This window comes from Theropithecus gelada, chromosome 13, assembly GCF_003255815.1.
Source record: "Theropithecus gelada isolate Dixy chromosome 13, Tgel_1.0, whole genome shotgun sequence".
NCBI classification, from domain to species: domain Eukaryota; kingdom Metazoa; phylum Chordata; class Mammalia; order Primates; family Cercopithecidae; genus Theropithecus; species Theropithecus gelada.
Window position 1 is genome coordinate 14,653,450 of NC_037681.1, and position 24,303 is coordinate 14,677,752.

General features: G+C 46.0%; 1 protein-coding gene across 3 annotated transcripts in view; it reads right to left on the reverse strand.

Moving 5' to 3' along the window:
• Positions 1-5,907: 5,907 nt before the first annotated feature.
• The window catches only part of IL1RL2 (interleukin 1 receptor like 2), a 50,495-nt gene continuing 32,099 nt past the window's right edge, over positions 5,908-24,303 (reverse strand). For all 3 annotated transcript variants that reach the window (XM_025354619.1, XM_025354618.1, XM_025354617.1), the window contains 4 exons: positions 19,139-19,282; positions 12,000-12,161; positions 9,808-10,192; positions 5,908-5,956 (listed from right to left, as the gene is read on the reverse strand). In XM_025354619.1, the coding sequence (XP_025210404.1) occupies positions 5,908-5,956; positions 9,808-10,192; positions 12,000-12,161; positions 19,139-19,282 (740 nt within the window). The remainder of the gene's footprint in view (positions 5,957-9,807; positions 10,193-11,999; positions 12,162-19,138; positions 19,283-24,303) is intronic.

A 24,303-nucleotide genomic window follows, 5' to 3' on the forward strand; every position in this document is an offset into this window, starting at 1 on the left:
TCACACCATAGAGAGGCGGGCCAGGCACCCTCCTAACACTAGGTTGCCCACCGGACTCTTGGGAGCTGCCTTGAACAAGGCCTGAAGGGAGACCCAGTGCTCAATCCTGAAATGGAAATCCGTCACCATTTGATATTTGTCCTTCAAACCCCCAGGTCGGATTACAGATACAAATAAAATTAGCCAGATGGTCCTTACCTTGCTTGGAAGCCGTACTACAGATATGCAAATTAACTTGGGCAGGAGAGACCCAAGCAAATCTCACCATTGCTCTTGCGTCCAAGTTCCCATCATTCATTCATTGGGCCAAGCTCTGTGGAAGGTCTAGGGTGCCAGCAGCGTGCTGGGGGTCCATAACTCCAGAGAAGGCTATGGCTGTACCTTCCAAAGCATTTATTGGCCGTTGTAAGAGCTGAGAGAAAAAGACCCTTAATTTTCACACAGAATAAAACAGAGCCTACCTATTACTCATTCAATCAGAAAAGCTTTGTGGGCATTCTGACACCTGACTGATGTTGCTTGAAACAGAAAAACTGGAAAACTGGAAAGGGAATTGATTTTCAAGCATGGGGGCTGGGAGTAAATGTCCTACCATCGCCCACCCACCTGCCCCCAATCAAGTACTTGGCTTTCTTATTTCAATGAACAGATAATTGAGTGCCTACAAAAAGATTCTCAAGACTCCAAGAGTACCCATTAGAAATGTCTCTAGAACCGGGCATGGTGGCTCATGCCTATAATCGTAGCACTTTGGGAGGCCGAGGTGGGCAGACCACCTGAGGTCAGGAGTTTGAGACCAGCCTGGCAAACATGGTGAAACCCCTGTCTCTACTAAAAATACAAAGATTAGCCGGGTGTGGTGGCACGCACCTGTAGTCACAGCTACTTGGGAGGCTGAGGCAGGAGAATCACTTGAACCCAGGAGGTGGAGGTTGCAGCGAGCCAAGATTATGCCACGGCACTCCAGCCTAAGTGACAAAGTGAGACTCTTGTCTCAAAAAAAAAAGAAAAGAAAAGAAATGTCTCCAGAGTATCTGTGCCCTGTCAACTGCGATATGTGAAATGAAATCAGAGAGAGTGACATGACAGCAGGGTCGGGAATAGCCCAACATCCCAAACTTTCTCTTCGTTTTAGGGGACTTCAGCCTCCTCACAGGAGAGCAGCTCTCTACTGCAACCTGCTGACCTCAAGCCCCTGCCTCCTCCATCCTCTTTCTCTCTGGGACCACACACATGGGAATCACAAACACAAAAGACCCTGAGACTCAGTATGGGCTTTTGTTTGTTTGTTTTGCCTTGGTTGGGGCTGGGAAAAGAGATAACACCAGTCAGGTTTTAGGGTTGCTACTGTTTTTAAGTAACCTACTCTACCAGAGTGGTTACTGGGAAAGGCCAGATGGTTCTCCCCTTTTGTTGGAGCTCTGAACTTACTCCACCCCTGTGTTATGGCCTCTTAAGTTTTTAGGATCCACCCAACTGGATGGAAGCAAGGACAGACCCTGACTCTGCAGGAGTGCCTGTGCCACCCCTGGGGAGGCCTGCTTGAGAATGTGCCCTACTGAGAATCACCAGCAGCAGAGCAGGTGCGATGGATAAACATACAGGGCAGGGGACTAGTGGGGCTGGGAATTGCACAGCCACACCCTGAAACAGAGAAGTGTATTACTAGGTCCTTCAAGACCAAAAACATCCCATCACAGCTTGTTGATCATTTCTTTTGAAACGCACAAAAAATATATATAAAACAAGAAGTTCCCCAGTGTCATTACCAAACTAGGAACTCAGGCTTGAGCCTGGGACACCTTAGAATACGTTTGGCTTTCTGACGTCTTCAGCCAACACTGGTGGAAGCCACAACTGGTACAAGCTTCTGGAGGGAAATTGGGAAGAATGCATCAGATGATCAGCTATGAATCTATCTATTTAATAGATAAATTCTTCTATTTCCAGTAATTTATCTAAGGCAAATGGTCAGATGAATGCACTTTGTTTGTAAAAGTAACAATTGGAATACATCTAAACACCCATGTGATGGTTCATGTTATATGGCAACTTGACTGGGCCGAAAGATGCCCAGATTAAACATTATTTATGGATGTGTCTGTAAGGGTGTTTCCAGGGGAGATTAGCACTGGAATCAGTGGACTCAGTAAGACAGAGAGCCTTCCCCAGAGCAGGTGGGCATCATCCAAATCCCTTGAAGGCCTGAATAGAACAAAAAGCAGAAGGAGGAGGAATCCTTCCCCACCCCTTTTTAAAATCTGCCTCACTCACTGCTTGAACTCAACTGAACCATCTCATCTTCTGCCTTCAGACTGGGATTTACATCATCAGCGCCACTGGTTCTCAGGGTGTTGGACTCCAACTGAAGAAATACTTCACTGGCCTTCCTGGGTCTCCAGCCCGTAGACAGCGGATTGTGGGTCTTTTCAGCCTCCATGATCATGGAGATAGTTCTTAATTTTGTATGTATATAAAAGTCATATTGGTTCTGTTTCTCTAGAAAACCCTGAATAATGCAATTCATAAATCTAAGATTGGTACTGCAAGATCAAATCTATGTGAATATTCATATATACACCAAAAGGATAATGAATAGTTTTATAACTTCCTGTTTTTATCAATTTACCCAATAAGCAAATAATCAGGGAGGAAAAAGCTGTTTATATTTTGAAAGCAAAACAAAGTATCTCCGTCCTTAGTTTCATCCGGCTCTTCAGAATAGCCAGGATGTCTTATTTCACAGCAGACTTGCGTAAGTGCCAGAGGGTTGAGAGTTAGTTTGTTTTTTAAGATCTTTTTAACTGCTCTATTTTTTACTGAATGAACTTCACTCATGGCTAGTCTTGTTCACAAACTCATGTCCTCCACCACTCCCTGCACTGGATTATTTTGAAGTAAATCTGAGACATCATAGTATTTCATTCACAAATGTTTCAGGATGTCACCTCTAAAACATAAGATGCTTTTAGAAACATAACAATGCGACCATTATCATACCTAACAACTTAACAGGAATGCTGTAACATCGTGAAATACCCAGCCAGTGATATATTTCTCTGGGGCCACGTGTAACAACTGTGTTACCCCTGGGTGGGTTACCTAATCTCTTACACACTTACTTTCTTCATGTTAAAATGGAAAGGATATAGGATAATTGACTGTTCATGAGATACGGTACTTAAAGAGCTTAGCTTAGGGTCTGGCACATGGTGGCATCAGATCATTTGCGATGTTACACACATTTTCCGTTCACTAGGTTTTGTATGAATTAACCCTTACTTTGTAAATGTCCTGTTCATAGTCTCTGGCCCTTTTTGGAGTGGGCAGTAAGGATACCAACATTGTATTATCCCTTTTTTACAGAGGAAGAAACTGGGGCACAGGGTTTGTGACTTGCACGAGGGACTGAGCTAGCATACTCCATTAGCAAGTGGTGGAGCTGTGATTGGAGTCCAGGCAGCCCGACGCCACGGCCACCTGTCTGAAATCCCTACCACTGTAGTCCCCTCTTGCGGGTACATAGCAAGTAGAGCCTGCTGGTCCCCACTCACCACCCTTGGACAGACTGCGGCAGTCTCAGAAGCCCAAGAGTTAGGAACACATTCGAAAAATGGCACTATCTCCACCTTCTCCACAGCCGAAAAAGAAGAAAGATATCCTTGGCCTTAAATTGGAGAGCCCCGAGAGGCTAATGTGTGCACCCCGGGGTGTCTGTCCACCTGTAAGGCTCCATTCTGGCCGCCTAGGTAGGTTGCGAGAGCCTGAGCGGGGCTCTGTGAGTTTCGGGCTGGACAGCAGTTCCTCAGCAGCCACTAGAGGGCGCAATGGCGCCGTGGGCAGGCACTGAAGTCCTTGTTTGCCCAGCTCAGGCGTGAACTTGTTTGTCCTGTGTCTCGAGAGAGGAAATATTCGTCTCTTTCTCAAGGTTCTTCACCCAATGGCCTGTTTTCTTTTCCTCTTGATGTCATCCTTTTACACAGGCAGGAAATTATGTTCACTTCTACTACCCTGTGGTCATTTAAAACCACAAACAAAGCTGATTGACCAGGAAGTCAGATAATTAAAAGAGCCTTAAGTTCTTGATAAAGCTTTGTTGACTGAGGAAAGCAAAGTAGCCAAAGTATCGTGATTGAGGGGGGGACCAGCAGCCAGAGAGGCTGAGCTCTCCAGATTGCAGTGGAAAGGCATAAGTTGGTTATTAAAACAAGTTGGTGAGCTGTGACCAGTATTTTGAAAAACTGAACTAGACTTGAACAAAATAGAACAGAACAAATAACCTAGAACAGAGCTTTTTCCATTCCGTGTGTGCATACTGAGTTGCTTACTGAATTATGTTTCTCATTGTACTTCAAAGTTTTAAAAATATGAAAGCCTTGGCCGGGCTCGGTGGCTCATGCTTATAATCCCAGCCTCGGTGACAAGAGCGAAACTGTCTCAGAAAGAAAAAAAAAAAAAAAACAGGAGATAAGAAGAAGAAATTTGGAGAAATGAGGCCATCAGAGAGGATAAGAGGATGAAAATACTCATCAGAACATAAAGCTTTGGTCTCCAGGCTTCCCCAGGCCAAAGGTGGGGGATATCAATTAATCCACCACCGTCTTGGTGGCCATCAGACTGAGAAACAGTTCATCTACTAAGTGTGGGGGAAAAAAGCTATTGCACATGATCCTCATGTTTCTCTACAGCCACAATCACAGTTTCGGTTGATTTAGGTGAAAAATATTTGAATGCTGACAAGCTAATTGTCAGATGATTACAGCAGAAATTGGTTTTCATTTTTTAAACTGATAAGAACATGTTTGTGATTTTGACAAGCGTGGTAAACAAACAAAATGGTGATTTATGTTGCTCAAATGAGAATAAAATTTATTTCACAAATTACTGATATTTCTAACATATACAGTTTAATTGTTCATTCTGGAAAAACAGGGGAAAGGGCATACACTATCCAAGCACAGGCTTCCATGTAAAGCTCAGCCCACCATGACATGGGGATCCCCCCAGCTCTCACCCACCATGACACGGTGATGCGCCCCAGCTCTCACCCACCATGACATGGGGATAACCTCCCCAGCTCTCACCCACCATGACATGGGGATCCCCCCAGCTCTCACCCACCATGACACGGTGATGCGCCCCAGCTCTCACCCATATGACATGGGGATACCCCCCCGTTCTCATCCACCATGACATGGGGATACCCCCCAGCCCTCACCCACCATGACATGGAGATACACCCCCCAGTTCTCATCCACCATGACATGGGGATACCCCCCAGTTCTCACCCACCATGACATGGGGATCCCCCACCAGTTCTCATCCACCATGACATGAGGGTACCCCCCAGTTCTCATCCACCATGACATGGGGATACCCCCAGCTCTCACCCACTATCACATGGGGATCCCCCCCAGACCTCACCCACCATGACATGGGGATACCCCCCAGTTCTCACCCACTGTGACATAGGAATACCACCCCCCAGCTTCCACCCACTATGACATGGGGATACCCCCCCCAGCTCTCACCCACTATGACATGGGGATACCCCCCCCAGCTCTCACCCACCATGACATGGGGATACCCCCCTAGCTCTCACCCACTATGACATGGGGATACCCCCCCAGCTCTCACCCACTATGACATGGGGATGGCCCCCAGCTCTCAGCCACCATGACACGGGGATACCCTCCACGACCACGGGGATGGCCCCCAGCTCTCACCTACCATGACCATGTTGATGCCCCAGCTCTTATCCCATCCTCCTCTTCTCTAAGCCTGAGCTCAACCGGTGTGTAGAATGCCAACCCTAGCCTCATCCTGCAGCAGAAAATAGGTGTAGGAATGAGGAGGTGTGGAGCAAAACATGTCATCTTCCAGCCATAGGTGTCAGTCCAGCAAGTCTTAGCCAGTCTTGAGAGTACACTTCTTTCTTCTTGAGCCTAGTTTTGGGCTTGAAATCAGGAAAGATCTATTTCCCCCTTTTCTGATGTGGTGGGAGATGGGGGCCGAGGAGGAAACCTGCCATGGGAATGCGAAAATCTCTACCTTGCAGTCAGTTCATCTGGTGGTATATCCCTGAGGCTTCCATTTCTCTTGGGTTATCTTTGCAAGGTGGTTATGCCAGAGCATCACAGGTGAGCAGTGGCAACTGTCGCCTTTCCTATGAGAGCCCCAGAGGAAAGGTGAATTTGGATGACAAGAGCCAGGGCTCTGAGGTCCTTCTCAAGTGGAGAGCCCCTCTCCAGGGACAGCCTGGGAGATGCGGGTGGAGTTGTATTGTGAACAGCAGCGTTTCTCAGAAGTCCCTGGGTGTATGGGTGGGGACATCCACACACAGAGTTCCCATCTCCCAGAATAATATTACTGGAGATGTGTGGCCTCTAACATTCAGACTCAGCAGCCACCGCTCCTAGAGCCAGCGTCACCCTCTGTAGCTCACTCCAGACCTCATCTGGAACAGCCTCTGTTCTTCAAGGAAACTAGGAAGGAATTTTCCACTTTACACAGCCCCAGATCAATAACCAAACAAGCATGTGTTGGAGAGAAGTTTATAAATAAAAAACAGGACCAAGTGCCAAGGAAAGGTCAACCGACTGTGACGTGGCAGGAAGTGGTCTGCGTCACTATGGGGTGCTGATGGGTGTGGGGGGCCCTGGGGGCTGAGGCTCCCTGAGCACATTCCATATTTTGGCAGGCCAGCCCCTCACGGCATCCCATGGTGTGCCAAGCACTTCATCTCGCCTGGTCCTCCAGGGAAAGATCGCACCTTCCTGGGCCCTTTATTTCACGTGACTGGGTCTCTCCCAGGGCCTTCCTCACGAGCCGACTCAGGGTATTTGAGGGGAGATACCAAAGGAAGTGGGTTTTGTGGCTGACTCAGTCATTATAGGAAGGTGAATGTAAAGGTAACCCAGCAATTCAACACCTATATTTCACCTCTCGGGTCCAATCTCCTCTCTCAGCCCTACCTCCAGGTCAGTCCCTGGGGATTCCCAGGGGCGCCTCTAATTCCCTCAAGCCAGGATCTTGGAAAGGAATGATGAGGGTTTACAGCTAATTTATACTATTAAAAAACTTTGTGAATCATTAAATTATAAATTGGCCTGTGACGAACGCACACTGGCTCATTGGAAACGGACTTCGCTTTGCTTGGACTAGAATTCTGGAGCCCACCCCCAAGGACTAGGGATAGGACCCCATTGACCTCATATTTGCTCCAAGCCCAGTTGGAGAAACGGGAGAGAACTGAGGGTGGCCTTCAGCTTTCCTATAAACTGCCTTTTTGTCCCTTAGCCACTGAACTCTTAAACCTCCTTTCTTATGCAAATTTGGACTTGAGACCATCAGCAGAGCTGTTTACCTGCCAACCTGCTTACTTGTCAGCGGTGATGCCAGGCTACTTTAATTATTCGTATTCTTGCTGCACTGCATCCCTATTATTTCATTAGGAATTAGTAGAACTTTAAAAAGTTTCTTTGCATCTCGATTTCTCTCTCCAACATGGGAGTCGTCATTCCTCATGGAGGATTTGCTAGTTTAATTAAAACAGGCTCTTTCTCCTGTTGCATCCAAGAGGAAAATGGGCGTTGCTGGATCTGTTCCGCACTCTGTCCCGTCACTCGCTGCTGTTCTCTTCTCTGGGCTGGTCTCTGGAGGCTGCCTGCAGTGCTGGAGCGGGCAGGGTGGCTGCGGGCTGGCTGAGGACGCTTCGCCCTTCCTTCTGTGGAGTGCGTATGAGAACAGGCCAGGAAACCCCCTGAGGGTAGTGGACACCACCTCTGGCCGCTTGACTAGTCCTGGTGCAGTAAGATCTGGACCGCAATGGGTGAGTGGTCACTGGTTTGTGGTTTGGTGAGGATTTGGGGAATACCCCTACCCCATTCCGATTTGAGGGCATCTCAGCACCCTTCCTCCTCCCTTCCCAGCCACTTCCCTCCGCAGGATGGAGGGAGCCAGAGGCAGCCACAGTGTGGGGAGACGGGAGAGATGCCGGGATGTGTCCTCTCTGAAGGGCGTGCCTGTGAATTTTACAAAACGGATTCTCTAGCAATTAATTATTTATAAGTGAATGATCACACTCACAGGACATCAGTCGAGGCTGTCAGCAAAACAGAAAGCCGACCCGTCGGAAGAAAAGGCATTTTCTGGAAACCTCTGACTTACAGGAGACCAGCACTGTTGGTGAATTCTTTAACTGGAGTTTTATAAGTGAAAAAGCTTCCCTCTTTCCAATATGTGTCTCTACTTTCTTTTTATTGAAAAGTATCAAAAATGTAATAGGAGTAATGAATTATAGTAGCCAGTTTTTAGTGCTGTTATTCTTAAAATGTATTTTATGTCCTACCTCAGAGCAGTGGGGAGGCAATGGGAAGGCAATGGGGAGGCACAGCTTAATGGTACAGAATTTCAGCTTGAGAGGATGAAACAATTCTGGAATGGATGGTGGCGATGGCCAAACAACAGTGCCACAGAACTATACACTTAAAAATTGTTAAAATGGTAAATTTTATGTTCATATAGTTTGCCGAAATAAAAAATTTAAAAAGCAAATGTTCAATAAAAAGTGGACCAATGTCAAGTCGAGACCTCTGTAGGATGCTAAACAAATGTGTAATGTGAGGTTACCTTGGAACAGAAACCCTTCCAACACAGGAGTGGGCTCCTTAGCACCTGAAAGTCCATCCCACACTGGGCACAACCCACCGCCTGTGAATGAAGGCACAGCGCCTCCCAACCCACCCCACTCCCCGTTCCATCTGGCTCCCGCTCCCACTCCCGACCCCACCGGCTGCTTCTCAAGGCTGATTCTCCTCCAGCCCCCACTGACTGCTTGCTAAGTCTCAGTGTCAACAACCACAGCTTCAGAGGGTTGAGCTATGTCTAATTCCCTCAGGCCAGGGTCTTGGAAAAAAGCGATGAGGGTTGACAGCTAATTTTTTGTATTAAAAAACTTTGTGAATCATTAAATTACAAATTGGCCTGTGACAAGGGCACACTGGCTCACTGGAAACTGACTTTGCCTTGCTCGGACTAGAATTCTATCATCTGTGTGCTAACTGCGTCTCTCACAGGCTGCTCAGAATTCTGGTTGACGTGTCTAAAAGGGAAAGGAAAGGAATTCTTGCTTGCTTTAGTTTGACAGATAAAGCCTCTCAAAGCATGGAAGGGTGACCAAGCGGCAGTCATGGCCACACCCGTGGGTCCCCACTGGTCTAGGTGACTTTTAACTCGCTTCTGGAAGCACAGTGCTAAGGCTGTGGTCACAGCTCTTTGCACTGGCAGAGTGAGAGAGACACGGACACGGCAAATGACCCCTGAGCACGGGGCCCTGTGGACAACTGAACAGACGTGGACGAATACTGCTATCCTTGCCAACCCTCTCCTGGTGCTAGACTGCCCTCCTGTCGTCCCCCGACAGCACAGGCTGCCATTTCAGACTCCGTGGGTGCCACAGCATGGGCAAACTTCCGGGCATGTCCACTGCCATCTCTAAAACCCTCCCTGACCTGTTCCCAGGGGGCGCAAGTGCTGTATCCACCCAGGGCGCAGTGAGTGTGCATGTGTGTCAATAAGCCCACAGGCTAAAGAGGGCCTTCTGCAGAAGCCGTGTCTTTCCCTGAAGAAGCAGCTCTGATCGAAGCAAACAAATGCCAACAAATACAACAGACCCTCTCACTAGCATGCAACTGCCAGCTTCAGAGCGGACGGCCCCGATGAAATGTGTCCTTCTCCAGCTGTGAGCCACCGCGTAACGACAGACCCTCCATCAGAGCGTGACGAACCTTGTGTCCTCCCACCCGCTCACCTGTCGTGCGGTAGCAAGGTGTGTGCTGCGGCAGCTGGACCGGAGGGGACGGCCGGCACCTTCTGGGCGGCATGTGATATCTCACTGTCTTCCAAAACTTGGTCTTCACACACTGTGACTGCTCCGTGAAGTCCCCATGCCACCGGATGACCCCGTGCTTCTGTCTGATGTACTGAATGGACTCCGGCATGGCTGTGTAGTCCTCAATTTTCTCCAGCTCAATGAGAATAACCTTCATCCCGTCCTGGATGAGGGCATTGTAGACCGCGATTTGTTCTTCTGACAGGTTCTTCAACAGGCCAAAGCCCAGCGATTCAGGGACCACAATGACAATCAGTCTCCTGCACAGCTTAACATTTTCATCGATGACATTGGCCACAGCTGGAAATAAAGAAAGAAGGCTCAGAAGAGCTCACAATTAAAACAGCCCGGGTCTTCATGCTAGTGAGAATATTTGAAACAGGCTCTGAGAGGAGAAAACTGACTTTTTTTTTTTTTTAAATGAAGTCTCGTTCTGTTGCCCAGGTTGGAGTGCAAGGATGCAATCTCAGCTCATTGCAATCTCCACCTCCCAGGTTCAAGCCATTCTCCTGCCTCAGCCTCCTCAGTAGCTGGGATTATAGACACGTACCACCACACCCAGCTAATTTTTGCATTTTTAGTAGAAACAGGGTTTTACCACAAGTTGGTGTCGAACTCCTGGCCTCAAGTGATTTGCCCACCTTGGCCTCGCAAGGTGCTGAGGTTACAGGTGTGAGCCGCCGTGCCTGGCCAAAAATGGACTTCAGAATAAACATGACTTAGTCAGGAATGGATTAATACAAGTTTTGGGGGCTTTTTCTTTTTTTAACATTTGTCACCTCTTCTGTGAAGCCTCCGTGGCTTTCCCTGAAGCCTTGGTCCTCTATAGTCATGAATCATGTTTTTCATGTGGTTTCTTTGTATGTCACTTTCCCTGGCCAACAAGTATCTGATGGTGCCTAACTTTGTATCCCCAGACTACCTGAAGGTCTGGTGTATATTAGCAGATGAACACATTTTTAAAAATAGATTTTAAAAGGATAGGAAACATGTAGTTAGCTGAAATGTTGCGTTAATCTTTAATTTGTGTTTTCCTTTTGTCTTTATGGTTATTTAAAGGACCAGGATTTATGTGACTAATTTAGAAACCAAATAACATGCCCTGATGATTGCTTGGGAAAGGGAGGGCTCTTTAAATACCCAGCTCTGCAGATGCTATTCAGTCTACAGTTGCCTCTCATAGGAAATAAGAATAGACTGGAACCTCCCTGAGGACAGGCCCTTCTGCTTGGCTGATTTTTGTATTTCTAGTGCCTAGAATACTGTTCATCACATAGAGGGGTTTTCAGTAAATATCTGTTGAATAAGTGAGTGAATTGGTATTTACTGGTGACTAGAAAAGAACATTTATTCCAGATTTCAGTCATTTTGCTGTATAGCCTTCCAAGAAAGAGCCTAAAGGGACAGAAAGGCACCATTGTGTGAGTGTCTAAAGTGTGCTGAGCTCCATGCCAGTGGCCCCTTCTCAGGTTTTCTCATTCAGTTCTCTCATGTGAGTCAGGGAAGCACCCCATCTCCATTTTACAGATGAGACAACTGAGGTTCAGAGATGTTAACTGAACTGTCCAAAGCCACCTTCCTATCAAATGGGAAAAGTGCACTAAAACTTCCATTGTATTTAGGGAGGGGAGAGGCAAGTAGGGTTGAGGTTTATAAAATCAGCTTTAAGCACGACCTGATTTACATTGTTCAAACCCATGGAAAACACCTAGCAGTTCGTCTCAGGGACGTGAGGGCAAATGACCACTCGCCACCTTTCAGTTCTTTAGCCACAACGTAGTTGTGTAGTTGTAACAATGTAGTTACATCACTGGCCACCTGTTTCTGCGAACGGCTTAACCATATCCTCACTCAAAGTGAGATGCACGCTGCTGCAAGCAGGAATCCCAGACACTGTGGGGCAGGGAGGAGCCCAGAGCAGGCAGCGAGCTTGCGCCTAACCTCCTTGGCTGGGGACTAGGGGCTGGCAGGCGGGGGGCGCTGCTCATAGACTTCCGGTGGTTCCATGGGGAAGGCAGGCAGAGTCATTGCCATTAGTAAAGTGGAGGAACAGAAGGGTGGCTTTCCTTCTTTTATTTGTTATTTTTATACCTCACTTAAAACACACCTTGTCCAGGGAATTCATCTCTGCCGAATATAAACAACTTATATCCACATTGCCTCTCCAGCACCTCGGGCAGGATCTTCAACACCAGGGTATCCACGGCATGCCTCTGGCTTTCCCTACGGGGCTTGGGGTATAAGACGTAGGCGTCATACAGCTTCCCGTCTGAAAAGGAAATGGACACGCTCGTGGAATTGTTGCTACCGAATTCTCTCATGTTAACAAACCGGAAGCCTGAGCGGCTACCATGGTGTCCTTTGGCCTGGGATCCATGACTTCCAAGTGCCCAGCTGGCTGACGGTGCCAGGGGCTGCCAAGCGACATCATCTCCTCTCACAAATGGACGCCTGAGGGAGGTGGTCTTATCCCCAACGCACAAGAGTGAAGCTGAGACTGGGTAGGCTGCATCACATCTGCAATCCCTAACCTTACCCCACGTCTTTTGATTCTAAGTCCACCACTCCCTGTGATGCGGCCAGAAATGAGAATTAAAGGCAGGGGACTCGTCCGGCACAGTAGCGCATGGCTGTAATAAATGGGCTGAAGCAGGATAGCTTGAGGCCAGGAATTCAAGACTACCCTCGGCAATGTAACAAGACTCTCCAAAGAAAATAATTGTTAAAAAGTTAGCCAGGCATGATGGCTCGTGCCTGAAATCTCAGCTACTCAGGACGCTGAAATGCGAGTTTAGGAGTTCAAGGTTGTGGCCAGGCATGGTGGCTCATGCCTGTAATCCCAGCATTTTGGGAGGCCAAAGCGGGTGGATCACCTGAGGTCAGGAGTTCAAGACCGGCCTGGCCAACATGGTGAAACCCTGTCTCTACTAAAAAATACAAAAAGTTAGCCAGACATGGTGGTGGACACCTGTAATCCCAGCTACTCAGGAGTCTGAGGCAGGAGAATTGCGTGAACCTGGGAGGCGGAGGTTGCAGTGAGCCGAGATCACACCACTGCACTCCAGCCTAGGGGACAAGAGCAAAACTCTGTCTTGGAAAAAAAAAAAAAAAAGGAGTTCAAGGATGCAATGAGCTATGATCATGCCACTGCACTGCAGCTGGTGGACAGAATAAGACCATATCTCTAAAACAAACAAGAAAAGGATCTCTAAAATAAACAAACAAAAAAGCAGGAAACTACCCATTTACCCACGTTACCCTCAGCGTGTTCTGTGTGACGGAGCACTGTCCTAACTGCACCAGGCCAAACTGGATGACTCCCTCCTGATTCAGACCCACCAGTCTAAGAATTCCATCACTACAAGCCCACAGACTCACATCTGTGAAACGAGAGAACAAGCAATTACGCAGACTCTAGTAATCTGCAGTGCCGTTGAGAGAAGTCAAACCCAATGGCGCATGTCATCGTCATCATCGTCATCAGTATTTATTGAGCGGCCTCAAAAGCAGCCTCTGCATTGGCCAGTGCAGAGATAAGCAAGACACAGACCTCACTGGGCAGACCACTCACATGCACAGAAATGAAACAACACAAGACACAACACGGCGACGAGAGCCAAACGAACAGAAAAGACAGCAAGAAACAAAAATCTCCATGGTCTGGAGTCCTTGGAAAAAAAAAAAATTCACAATGAACATGGGACAGCTCCTGGATTTTTAAATTTTTTTGTTATTATTATTTTTAGATGGAGTCTTGCTCATATCTACCAGGCTGGAGTGCAGTGGCGCCATCTCGGCTCACTGCAACCTCCGCCTCCCAGGTTCAAGTGATTCTCCTGCCTCAGCCTCCTGAGTAGCTGGGATTATAGGCACCCGCCACCATGCCCGGCTAATTTTTGTACTTTTGATAGAGACGGGGTTTCACCATGTTGGCCAGGCTGGAGCTCCTGGATTTTAAAGGGTGGGAGAGTTTAGAGGAAAAAAAGTGAGGGTCTAAGAGTGGATGGTAAACAGGCTTGCAAGGGAGCAGCTTCAGAAGGGCATGGAAGGAGGAATCATTTCCTACTCAGGAATCATGTAAATCAATAAGGAACTTCAGCAGGGCCAGAGGGCTTGAGTGGAAGAAGAGGTAAGTGTGGGCGTCTCGTGGGAAAATGCGATTTCGAGCTTTGGGCTGTTGAGAAACTCAGACAACCTAGAAGGTACTAGAGAGGAGTGGTGTCCTTCTCTATTCCCTTTTCATGAGAGCTTATTGGATGAGCAGACTTGCAGAAACAGGTGATTTTAAGATTAATAAGGGAAAGGAAAACCTTGTAGTCTTCTAGTTTTCGTCCAAATAATAGTAATGAAAACATGCACAGATCTTGACAGTTTGCATATCACCATTTCTCATTCCATCAGTTCTCACACCAACCACTGCTGACCTTTGGGTCTCTGCTCACCATGCTCGACCATCTCTTACGGAGAATGGTAACACACACACGCATGCATGCACACGCATGCACACCCGTGTGTGCACATATAGTCATACACATGCATGCACACACACATGTACACACTCCTTCTCTGCCTCCCACCCCATCATGAAAGGAAGCTGTGTGAGAGTGGAGACTTTGTTGGCTCCCTGCCCTACCCTCAGCCTGTGGAGCAGGACTGGGTACAGAGGAGGCCTTCATCAGTGCTCACCGAATGTCCAAATGAAGCTTGATTTTACAGAGCCTCAAAGAGCTTCTATCTATGTTGGGGACAAAGCTGAGGTCAGATTCAGCTTTTTAAGGTGGGATCACAGGGCAGGTACAAAAGGGATAACTGATTTGTGTCTTGAATTGGCAAAAACCCAACAAAGCTGAAACTCCTTGTGGAATCTTGAAGGTCACTGATCGAGACCACCGCTCACATAAGTGGATACTTTTCTGTGTAAAATTTCATAGCACACATTTGACTTTCCAAAGCCAGAGGATTTTTTTTCTGTAGATAAAAAATGGAAAAAGAAACATTTCATAGGGTTCTTATGTTTCTGAACTTTTGGAGAAGGAATTAAATTTTCCCATTTAAAAATGTGATCATATTTATCCTTTGGTTTCTGATGAAGGGCTGGCTGAGTTGATGCTCGGTTCACCACAGAATACAGTATTTCCTGGTCTGTTCTAAACTACAGCAGACATGCAGGCTTAGTGCCACTTGTCCCAGACCCTGCCACTAGTATCTCGCTTCTCTCAATCTGTTTCTCTTTTTTTCCTACTGTTTCTGATAAAAAAAAAAAAAAAAAAAAAAAAAAAAAAAAAAAAAAAAAAAAAAAACCATGTGCGCTAAGTGTATTCTGTCTTTTGCCAGTGTTCCCTGTTCCCTGTTTCTAAATGAGGTGTCTGAAGATATAGGTACTTGATGCTCTGCAACTTCAGGATCAGAAGACATTTGAGTAGCAAGAAAGTCTCACACCTTTTAAAAATTCAAAATGTACGAACGTGCCCAATTTTTTGGTCATCTTTTTTGTTCTTTCTGTCTAAGCTTTTGAGTAGAAATAGAACTTGCTGATGTTCTCAAAATGTAGTGAGTTTTCATCACTTTCAAATGACTAATTCATAATTTACTGACCAATATATTAAGAGCAAAAGATCAAGTTGTAGTCTTTTGCTTTTTGCATCAGGCCACTGGTTTTGAAGCGCCTTGCCAGGCAACAGCACCTCAACACTTCCTGGATGCGCTTCTCATGACCAACCGTGTGGGACGTGGTTCTTATCTCCAATTATGAGTAAGGAAGCTGAGACCAGCAAGACGGCACGCTCTCTCCAAAGTCTCCCAGCTGGTGAGTGCGTAGCCTTGATGTAAACCCAGGTCCGCCGTTCCTTTTGCTGTGACTAAAATGAGAAACGGGAGCAGGAAATTTCACAAAACTTATCCCTGATTAGTCCTGTGCAGCTGTGTCAGTCTGAGTTTTCCAAAAGTAGCCCCAGCAATATTTCCAGTCCCACGTGTTCTTCCAGAACTTTGCCACACCTTCGCAAAGACGCAGAGTCTCTTTCCACTCCCTTAAAATCGTTACGTCCTTCTTGGCTCTTGGCAAAAAACATATAAAAGTTCATTCACATAAATTAATATTTATGAAATATTGCCTAAAGATTATTCAATTCCCTACCTTCTCTTAATATGATATTGCTAAATTTTAGGCCAGATCAAACCACAACAGTGGAAAACTCAGATTCAATCTGGCCTCCATGCAAATGCTTTTACTGAACCGCAGGATGTTTGGTGGGTTTAGCCCCAATACGCATAGAAAACACTAGAAGAAAAGTCACACAAAACATGCTATGACATGGGAAAGTTGTTGCAGTCAAGCTTCCCTACACCACGCCCTTTTGAAATGAGGACTCTCTGTTGGGAAAAAAAAAAAAAAAAATCTGCCTTTGGAAATTAGTCTCAGAAAAAGCCATGTTCTCTCATGAAAATTGGAAAGGTTGTTGTGAACAGCACACAATGGATCTTGTCGCTGCCTTTACTTTGGCTTGAAAAGCAAATTCACCTTTAATAATTGTCAAAGGTATCATTAACTCTACCGCGACTGGTTTTCCTCGTCTCCTTGGTTTCCCTTTGATCACTCCAACTGTTTGCCTTGTCTTCGTTTTAACCATTCTATCCTACATGCACATTCTCCAAAGACCTATCTGGAGTAAGGCGAGGCATTTTCAAATCTAAGAGATCTGTACACAGACCCTTCCATCCTCATACACACACCCAGCCCTGCCAGGAGAATTTTTAAAGCTCCAGTGGCTTGCTGGAGAAGATACAGAACTTGCTGACTTCAGCCAGGGCTGTCAATGGCTTCTCCTAAAACGGTGAGTCATGCACACCTAATTATTAATTGAGCGATACAGCTTAGCTAACCCAGTCAGGGTAAATGACTTATCCTACGAAGGACATTATTTCTCTCTTCCTCATTTTCATCCATTAATTGGCGTTTCCTGATTGAACTCAGAAAATATCCTCAAGGGGAACAAGGACATAAACAGGATCTGGGACTCATCTCAGAATGTCATCAGTAGCTTAAAGCCAACACACAGAGATACTACAGGCAGCTCTCGTAGATGGAACTGTAGAGAATTTCATGACAAAATGCACACATAGTTTTCTGAATTAAGCAAAATAAAAATAAAGATAAAAAAGGACCCCTGGCGGCCTGTGGGCCTCCATCGCCAAATCCTCTGCCCACTGGTGGAAAATCTGGGCTGCGTCCCAGTCTCGGCAGAGGGTAGGGCTGCCTAACTCTGCCATCTGCCCAGCCCCCGCTACTCGGTGTGAGTCACTGTTCCTGTTTTCTCTTCCTGCTAAACTCGACCTCACGAGCCGCTTCCCCACACACTCTACACAACACTCATAAGTCACAGCTGTAATCACGCTCCTGGGAGTCGCAATGACTCAGTGAGGGAGTCAGTGAGAGAGTCACTGAGAGAGAGAGAGAGAGAGAGACAGCGAGAGAGACACGCCACAGGGCCTGAGCTGCCAGGAAGAATACGTCAAGTGACGCAGGCTTCTGTGAGTCAAAAAGTAGAGAGCAGCTGAAGCACTCACATGTGTGTCAGAAAACAGTAAGTGGTGGGGGACTGAACTGTCTTCTTCTCAAAGATGCAAGCAGGAGAGCAGTCATGGGTGTGCTTAGACAGGGCAGCCTCTGCAGATGCCAGAGCCAAAACCAGATGCCAGAGCCAAACCCCGCCATGCCCAGTCGGACTATCCACAGTGCTAGGAGTACTTCAGGTTGCACTGGACACTTAAGGTCCAGATGACTTGTGTCATTAAAAGGAGTTTATTGCTTTCTCCATTGCTCAGGGTTGCTAATTTTGAATGCTGAAATTTAATTTGGAAAAAATCCAAGTTAGGACACCTATGTTTTATCAGACATGTGGACAACAACTGCAGTGTGTATTTTGTGTGCAGAGCAGGTGCTTGATGGCAGTGACCTCTTCTATGTTTTAGCTGCCCATACAACATTCTCGGACACCCAGTTTCCCTCCCTTTCCTGCTCTTGTCACTCAGGCCTCTGGACTTCAAAGGTATAAATTCGTGCATCTCCACACAGGTCAGCTGCACCGGCTTCTTTTGGGCTTATATTAATTTTTTCATCTAATTAGGGGACACTAGAGCAGATTTATTACTTTTTCAAGGACTTAATAGATAGTATCTGTTCTGAGCCAAAAAAAAAAAAAGTAGCGTAAAGAGTCACACGCACTACGGTGGGAAATGCCAGGCTCTCAGAGAGTCAGGATCACACTGAGGCGTTTCTGTACCAAACAGCACTGGCAGGACATAGGCCCACAGACCAAAACCCACAGCCGTGGTGTTGGGGATTTATCTTGACCTCCAGACAAGCAACAGAGGCCGCCCTGTGCCCCAGGCCCCTGCTGAATGCTTCCGTGTGCTTCAGCTCAGCTATCCCCACTGTCAAAAAGCAGGATGTAATCACTTTCCCTTTCTTTGTTTCTTTCTTTTTTCCTTCCTCCTTCTTATTTCCCTTCCTCCCTCCTCCTCCCTCTCTCTCCCCTGCTTTCTTTAGTTTCTTTTCTATGAACCTCCCTTCTTCCTTCCATTTTCCCTCCCTCCCTCTCTCCTTTCCTTCCTCCTTCTTTCTCTTTCCTCCCTCCCTCCCTGTCTCCTTCCTTCCTTCCTCCATTCCTTTCTATAGCTGAGAAATAGAAGAAAGTTGAAAATCCAAGTTTACATAGGGAGTAAGTGGAGAAGTTACATTCAAACTTGGTTCGATCTCTCTCCGTATCTGAGAGTTGAAGACTTAAATCCCTTCAGGCACCAAGTACGGGGCCTAGAGAGAGCTCCAACTGCAGGCAGCTCATCCCTCTCCATGACACCTATTCTGCAACGTGTGCTCACCCACTCTGCTGAGTACACGTCATGGATTGAGAGCACTTTGCCCTTGGAGAAACTTTCCTGCAGCGGGCAGAGGATGGACGTGGAAACCTTTGTAGCATGGTTGCAGCGGGACTCAGAAGATGGTCTCCTCCCGCAGCTTAGCAAATATTTCCTCAATCACTACAAGCCTGCAAACCTTATCTGACCGAATGATGCTGGTGATTAGGGACAAATCATTTCTCTGAAGCATAGGCAGTTCCAAGGAGATTCCTTCACCGGAAATTTGCCAGCAACACAGTAAAATATGACAAAGTATATTTGAAATCGTTGTATACGTATAAGAGGATGCCAATTTTGAGGCATTTTTCAGGGATTACACACACTTACCTTCTAGGGTCTCTGTAGATTGGAAGGTACTTCGATACCAAAGAACAATGTCGATCTTAAAAATGTTGTATATGTACACAACAGACACAGCCACAGCCAAAAAGGCGATAAGCCCTCCTATCAAGTAAGCTCGAAAATCTGGTGCTACAAATGACAGCAAAAAAATAAAATAATTATAATTATAATAATGATACAAAGAGTCCATTATATACTTTACTAATACAGATTACACTATGAATGCCAAATGGAAAGGTTCTGGACGTCAGTGAGGGCACTGTTTAAACATTTCTTTAAAGTCAAAAGAGTGGTGTGGGAGCGGAATAATCTGATCTGGACCACGACTGTTAGGAAACAACTCAGCTCCTGGGAACCTATGAGAGTAAAAGTCTGCAGAGCCCTAGTTTCCAGTGGTAGACGCAGGATGGACCCAACTGCACGAAGACTGCTTTCAAAACACCCATGTCCAGGTTCTGCTGAGACTGTCCAGAGGTGGCGCCTGAGTATGTTCATGGGGCACCTTCTCCAGCTGGTTCTGCTGCCCGTTCTTGATTACAATCCTATTGTAACTGCTTTCCCAGCCATTCAAAGTTGAACAGCTGGACGGACACCCATCATCCTTAAAGAGCCAACAGTTGTCCCCTCTGGAACCTGCGTGGCTGGCTCCACAAGACGGGCCAAGAGCCAAACCTCTACCTCATCCTCTCTGTGCCATCGATTTCCAGGCTGGGTGCCTGTGCGAGAGACACAGTCTCAGAAAGAATGTTTACACCCTACCCTGCTTCATGCGTCCATTGCAGAGCAATTATGAGCCTAAGTGGTGGGCAGGAGATGGCCAAGGAGCAGAACCAGCTCCTCTGGAACCTCAAGTCCCCGAAAACATGCTCCTACACATCCAAGAAAAGGAACAGCATGACTTCTGTCTCACCGCAGCCCAAACCCATACCACCAAAGAAGACCCTCTGGGAAGGAAAGAATTAGAAAAGGGGAAGAGGGAGACAGGAAGAAAAGTCCTCCCCATTCTTAAAACCCACCTCACACACCACTTCCTTCTTCAGCCCCTTCCTCATCCTCCAGTCCTCACCGGATGGTGGGGTGGGCAGAGGAGGGGAGGAAGAGGGAGGTTCTTTTTTACTGAGCCCCTAGAGCACTTTAATTTTTAAAAAAGTTTATAGGTACATAATAGTTGCACATATTTATAGGGTATGTGTAATATTTTGACACAAGCATACAATGTGTAATGACCAAATCAGGGTAATTGGGATAACCATCTCCTCAAACATTCATCATTTCTTTGTGCTGGGAATATTCCAAATCCATTCCTCTAGTTATATTGAATTATACAATAAATTCTTGTTATCTATAGTCATTTTGTTGTGCTACCAAACACTAGATCTCATTCCTACTATCAAAATGTTTTTTTTTTTTTACCCATTCACCAACCTCTCTTTATTCCCCCTTCACCACTACTCTTCCCAGCCTCTGGTAACCGCCATTCTTCTCTCTACCTTCATGAGATTAATTTTTTTAGTTCTCACATATTAGTAAAAATATGCAATATGTGTCTTTCTGTGCCTGGTTTATTTTACTTAACATAATGGCCTCCAGTTCCATCCACTTTGCTGCAAATAACAGAATTTCATTCTCTTTTATGGCTGAATAATATTCCATTGTGCATCTGTGACAGAATTTCTTTATCCATTCATCCATTGATGGACACTTAGGTTGATTCTACATCTTGGCTATTGTAAACAGTGCTGCAATAAACACGGGAGTGCACATATCTCTTTAACATGTTAATGCCCTTTCTTTGGGGTATATAACCAGCAGTGGGATTGCTGGATCATATGGTAGTTGTATTGTTAGTTTTTTGAGGAACCACTATGTTTTCCACAGTGACTATAAAATACACATTAAAGAGCTTATTGCCACCTGCCTTAGGCCACACCATGTCGTAAACATCTTGAGGCCCAAGATTTCCCATTTACTATTGCACATCTTTAAATACATGGCACAATAACTAAGAACAAATTTGTGCCAAAACAAAATGAATTCATTGAGTAAGTCCCAGTGCAGCCAGAATAGACGCACGGCACTACACACCGGTGCCCGAGCTAATCCTGGACACTTGCGAGAACCTCTCACTTCAATCATGAGACAGATCCTTCCTGCTTCCCCATCTTCTACCCCTCTTTGCCCTTTCCCAGCTCTCATTAGAATTCCTTCCAGGGGCAATATTGCCAGCTCTCTCTTTGGGATGACTTGTGTCTGGGAATATTTAGTGTCTGTTTCAGAGATCTTGGTGTTGTTAACTGTCCTAATAAGAAGACCATGCCCACAGTACTAATGAGGCTCAGAAAGCCTCTGGCACATAGACAGGAGTGATGCTCTAAAATTCTCGGGCTTTTCACTCACTGCCTTCAGGAGTATTGATGCCCTCTGCTCTATAAACGAGCTAAAAGAGAATGAAATTGGAAACAGGTCATTAATGAATACATTCAGAAGGACTCGGGGCTTCGAAATAGAAATAAATGGGGAGTCCATTCTTGATGTACTAGATGTCATGGTAAAGGTTAATGGTGGTATTCACCATCTGAGTCATTTGACTACTACCAGCCTTCTACTGAGATGGTGGGTGAGCATAAGTAACAAGCGAATTTACAGAAGAGCACACTCAATTTAAACAACTTTCTAGAGACCCTGCTTCAGAAAAACCAGATAAGATTCAAATCTGGAGGTGTCTTCAACAAACACAAGGAAGTCAAATGGAGAAGCTATAACCTTAGCTCTGTCCCCAAGTAAACCAACAAGAGGTTTACATTTAAGAGGGTGAAGTTCCAGGAACTCAGGACAAACAAAACTAAGTCAATAGAACCAAAATACTCTACATTTGAGATAAAATGAGCATTGCCAGGAACTAAGGGATTTAAGAAGCAAGAGCTTAAAACAAAGGAGGTAAAGGACTCCATCCCTCCACAAGCTTGACAAGTGTTAACTGGTCACAGCATTAGCTCCTCTGAGCTTGGACTTGGCCTCAGAATCCTTCGGAACACAGTGCTTTCAAATAGTCCAACAAGTCAGTATTGGCGTGGAAATCACTATTGGCCAACTTCAGTCTATATTATCCAATAAAGAACTCAAACTTCTAGGTTGGGACAGATTTAAGTTGTAACCACTTCAGGTGTCGTGGACTCTCCAAGACTTCTTACAACAGCTTCACCTCTGTTCTCCGGGGTGGACCCTGAGTCTCTCTCTCTCTGACCTAAGCCAGGCTGCATCTCTGCTGTAAGCTAATGGAGAGTCAGAGGGAGGAAACACCAGCAGGCTCCGCTTCAGTGAAAACAGGTTTTCAACCTGTCCTCACTGACCTACCACACATTCCTGCACTTGTCTCAAAGTCACCTCCTTCATCACAATATGAGCTCACAAAAGACCCACCTTTGTCTGTGATCTGGCTCTCTGTTCTGTGGGGTAGATGAAGGTGACAACTGGGAAATGAGTGGGAACAAGTAGATTAGGGAGGCCCTGAATGCCAAGCCAGGAGTTTCCATTTCATCGCCTGGCAGTAAATATCAGTGAATCACATTGTAAAAAAGTGTGGCATTCTATGGAAATGTTAACGACAGACTCTCACCTGGCAAAGCTACTCTTCATCATATATCCTGGAGGGATGCCTCTACATGGGTACACAGACACACAAACAGGAATTTCCATAGCAGTATCATTTGTTAATAGCTCCAAACTCAAAACAATGCCAACCACATACTTATAGCCCAGTGGATAAATTGTGACCTCGTTATTCAATGGACTAGGATATGGCAATGTCAATTAATGAACTATGCTACATGCTATATCAGCGATACACTGATAAGCCCCCCACACCTAAGAAAATAAAACATACTATATAACTCTCTTAATATAAAACTCAAAACTAGGCAAAAATAAATTGTATTATTAGGACTGTCAGCATAGATAGAAAATCAAAGAAATGACTTTCCTAAAAGCTGGGAGGATGATTATCAAGAGGGAAGGATCAAGAAGAACATCCAGGGGTTTTTCAGGCAATGCATTTTTCTTAATCCAGGTGGTAGTTTCATGAGTATTTGCTATACTTGTTATGTGATGCAGATATTCTGTGTTCCTTTACCATATATGTGCATGTGTTATAGCATGTATAATATATACGTTATATTCCACAATAAAAAAGTATAAAAGAAAATCCCAGCTGATTCTTACAACAGCCGTGGAAGGAAGACGCTATCCTCCTCATTTCCCAGATGAGGAGATGCGGGCACAGAGAGGTTGAGTGACAGTGCTGTCCTCAGAGCTCCCAAGTGAACAAGATAGGATCTGAGCCTGAAAACCTGACCTTTAAGTCCAGGGCAGGACTCACCCTACCATCCAGCTTGTTAGTGGGAATGGGCAGGAGGGTAAGAATCCACAGAACTTGGCAAGTCATTGGGTGCTGGCATGAGGGAGGCTAAGGGAAAACATTAAAATGACCCCAGATTTTGAGCCTGAACAACGTGGAAGATGCAGGGGTTCCATTTACAAACGTAAGAAAAACAGAACCAGGAGGTTGGAGAGTTTAAACATGCTTTCTGACATCAGCCAGTTTAAACATGCTTTCTGACATCAGCCAGTGTATCTGCAGTCCCTTATGCAGTTGGAAATGCAGAGTTGTCACGGGGGAAAACAGTATACAGCTGGATATATGGAACATGTTTGCACCTGCCCAGGAATGACAGTTGATGCCATAAAGGGGAAAAAGATTTCAGGGATGAGGACACAGAAAGAAAAGCAGCACAGATGATGAACCTCATAGAGGTACCAGAGAGAGAGAGAGATGGCAAATGTAAGATTGACTGGGGGAAAGTGATGGAAAAGGATGTTTTATGACAAAGAAAAGTCAGTAAGAAGAGAAAAAAATGGGCAGTGGTGACAGATGAGCCCAAGGGTCCTTCCACATGACGCAACGCAAGAAGGACTCCCCATGCCATGAGGGTGAGGAGAGGGTGCTGTGTTCATTCAGTTCAGGCAGCTGAGGCCAGAACGACACTGGCCTTCAGGACACAGAAGTGAGGCAGAGAACGTGCGCACCCAGAGCTGCAAGCTGCTGTGCACAGATCTCTATTCATCACAATTCTAAGAGAGGTCACGGGCACTTA